Source organism: Atta colombica, unplaced genomic scaffold (genome assembly GCF_001594045.1).
Source record: "Atta colombica isolate Treedump-2 unplaced genomic scaffold, Acol1.0 scaffold55, whole genome shotgun sequence".
In the NCBI taxonomy this organism is placed as follows: domain Eukaryota; kingdom Metazoa; phylum Arthropoda; class Insecta; order Hymenoptera; family Formicidae; genus Atta; species Atta colombica.
In genome coordinates this window covers 2,319,342-2,321,711 of record NW_017259545.1, presented here as the reverse complement: position 1 = coordinate 2,321,711, position 2,370 = coordinate 2,319,342, and the positions used below count along the sequence as shown (strand labels likewise).

Here is a 2,370-nt window from a genome sequence, read left to right as displayed (position 1 = left end):
ATATATATATATATCGCTTCCTTATTTAAAAAATGACATAATTAAAAATATTTTCGAATTGTTATCATGAATGAATTAGGTATAAACATTACTCTCCATCATTTATCAAAAGTGAACTCTAACTTAACTTCATTAAAAAAATCAAAACGTCATAACATAAAAAGAATGGTTTAAAAAAGTTATTAAAATACCAAAATCTCAAAAAGTTTTAAGGATTGTGAACTGAAAGCGTTACACTATCTTTGCTGATATCAGCTTGCTGATATTTAATTAGTCAATAATTGTATCAAGTGGAAAACAGTTTTTTCCTTTTTTAAGAAATTAATTTTTTTATTTGTATCATTTTGAAATAAAGGAACGATATAATTTTTATAAATTTTTTAATAAGATCAAATATTACAGATTGTACACGAAGGTGCCAAGCAACAAATTGCACTGGCAGAAAAAAATATGAAAGTGCAGCAGCTCGATGTGCATCGAATGAAGGACGAGTATCGTCGAGAATTGCAACGCTTCAAGCATCTACTGAAGCAAAAAGAGGAAACGATCGGACGATTGCAGAAAGAGATTAGCGCGACCCGCGAGAACTTGGAACTTGTTTGGAAAGTCACCGCTGAGGATAATAAGAAAGTTAAAGGAGGACTGAAAAGCGCGAAGATACAGCACGTTTAGTTAAGCTTAGAAATTACCTACGTATTCACGATGTAAAATAAATCTAATTCCGTCTCTAATATATATGAAGGATATAATAAAAGAAAAGTATCACTATATGGAAAAAAATGATGTTAGATTAACAACATTAATTGCCGACAGCAATTTAATTTTGGAAATCTTGTTAATTCAATGACAGTATTAATGAAACAAATGCTCTTTTTTTTAATAAAATGTTATTTGTTTCACTGTTATTTGTATAAACATTAAAAATTGTATAAAGATTATTTTCAATTAGATTGTTGCCAATACAATATAATGTTGTTAATACAATATCATTTTTTTCTATGTAGCAATATAACTTACATGGCCTAACATCGATTATCTTAAGTGTCTTCTAGACGATTCATATTATTGTACAATATTATTAACTTATCTAGGTATTATATTAAGCCTGCAATTTTGAATTGTTTAAAAGGGGCATCAATAATATTGTACAAAATAATTAGACGATAAAACATTGAATGTCTAGAGACCGCTTTAGTCGTCTATAAACGGAAACTAGTCATTGTACAATATGTGTAGCATAATGTGTAGCATTATCGAAACACGCAATCTTTGTAATTATTACATACACAATTATATAATTACACAGTTTTCTTATTGCATTTTCGATTGAGATCGACATATAGGAAGACATTGAGTCGATTTGCCGTTACATCACAGATTTAAAAACGTCGCTCCGACTGACTGATCGTTGAGTATGATAATGTATTCCGCATGACACATACATTCCTCGTGCCGAATATACTAAACACGCGTACGCTCGTTTCAATGCTTAGAGGAAACGGCAGATTTATCGATAGGATAGGATCACTGGCTTTATTTAGTGGTGACATCAACTGGCAGAAGGTTTTGAAGGTTGCCGTAGGTGACAGCGGAGTTAACGCAGGGGAACCGCAGTGTCGCCGACATGAAAAATTGACGTCCCCACTTACATAGATTAGGAGTGATCTCACATTCCATTAATATTAACATGCAAGGCGCGTAAGTGCTCTCGTAATCGCTCGTATCACACCTTGCGCTGTCTAAACGGCTTTTGCTAATTGCCGGACGTTTTCCGGATGCAGATAATCTATAGACATTGGCTTTTACGATATTGTGATAATCTGACGATACATCGAGAAAATATTAGAACGCTTATAGTCGAAATATTTATTTCCTTTGTGTCAAATCGTTTCTCGACATCGAAAAGATTATTCGATAATCTTTGCGGTTATCATTTTTATCAAAATGATGATTAAAAGTCACTGTTCGATCAATTACGATTCATTTTAACGTTATTTTGACATTATTGTGATCCTATTTAGCTTGGATGCTAGTCATATTCTTTGGAATAATTCATATCATTTTCAATATTTGCTGAAATATTTTGATTTTTGAACCAAATGATGGCTCTATTGCGTCTCCGTTTTTACATTCTTTATTTCTTCTTTTTTTAAAGAAGTGTGTGTGATTCATGTTACGTGCGCAAAATATATACAAAAACGCGCAAGTCTAATTACCCGCTATAGCCCGCCATTTCGAGAATCGCAATATCGCCGTTCAAGAAATTTCGAGTTGCGATCAGTAATAGAATGTGTCATAGTTCATTCGTACCTTTTGGGGCTGTTTAGCATCCGAATTTCATTAATCTTATGCGTGTAAAGATCTCACGAA

At 32.6% G+C, this 2,370-nt stretch overlaps 1 protein-coding gene across 1 annotated transcript in view; it reads left to right on the top strand.

The window, feature by feature from the left end:
* The window catches only part of LOC108691885 (centrosomal protein of 89 kDa), a 3,548-nt gene extending 2,812 nt beyond the window's left edge, over window positions 1–736 (top strand). Inside the window, exons 6-7 of the mRNA XM_018199819.1 lie at window positions 275–290; window positions 389–736. Of these exons, the coding sequence (XP_018055308.1) occupies window positions 275–290; window positions 389–672 (300 nt within the window). The 3' untranslated portion in view covers window positions 673–736. The remainder of the gene's footprint in view (window positions 1–274; window positions 291–388) is intronic.
* The last annotated feature ends 1,634 nt before the right edge of the window (window positions 737–2,370 follow it).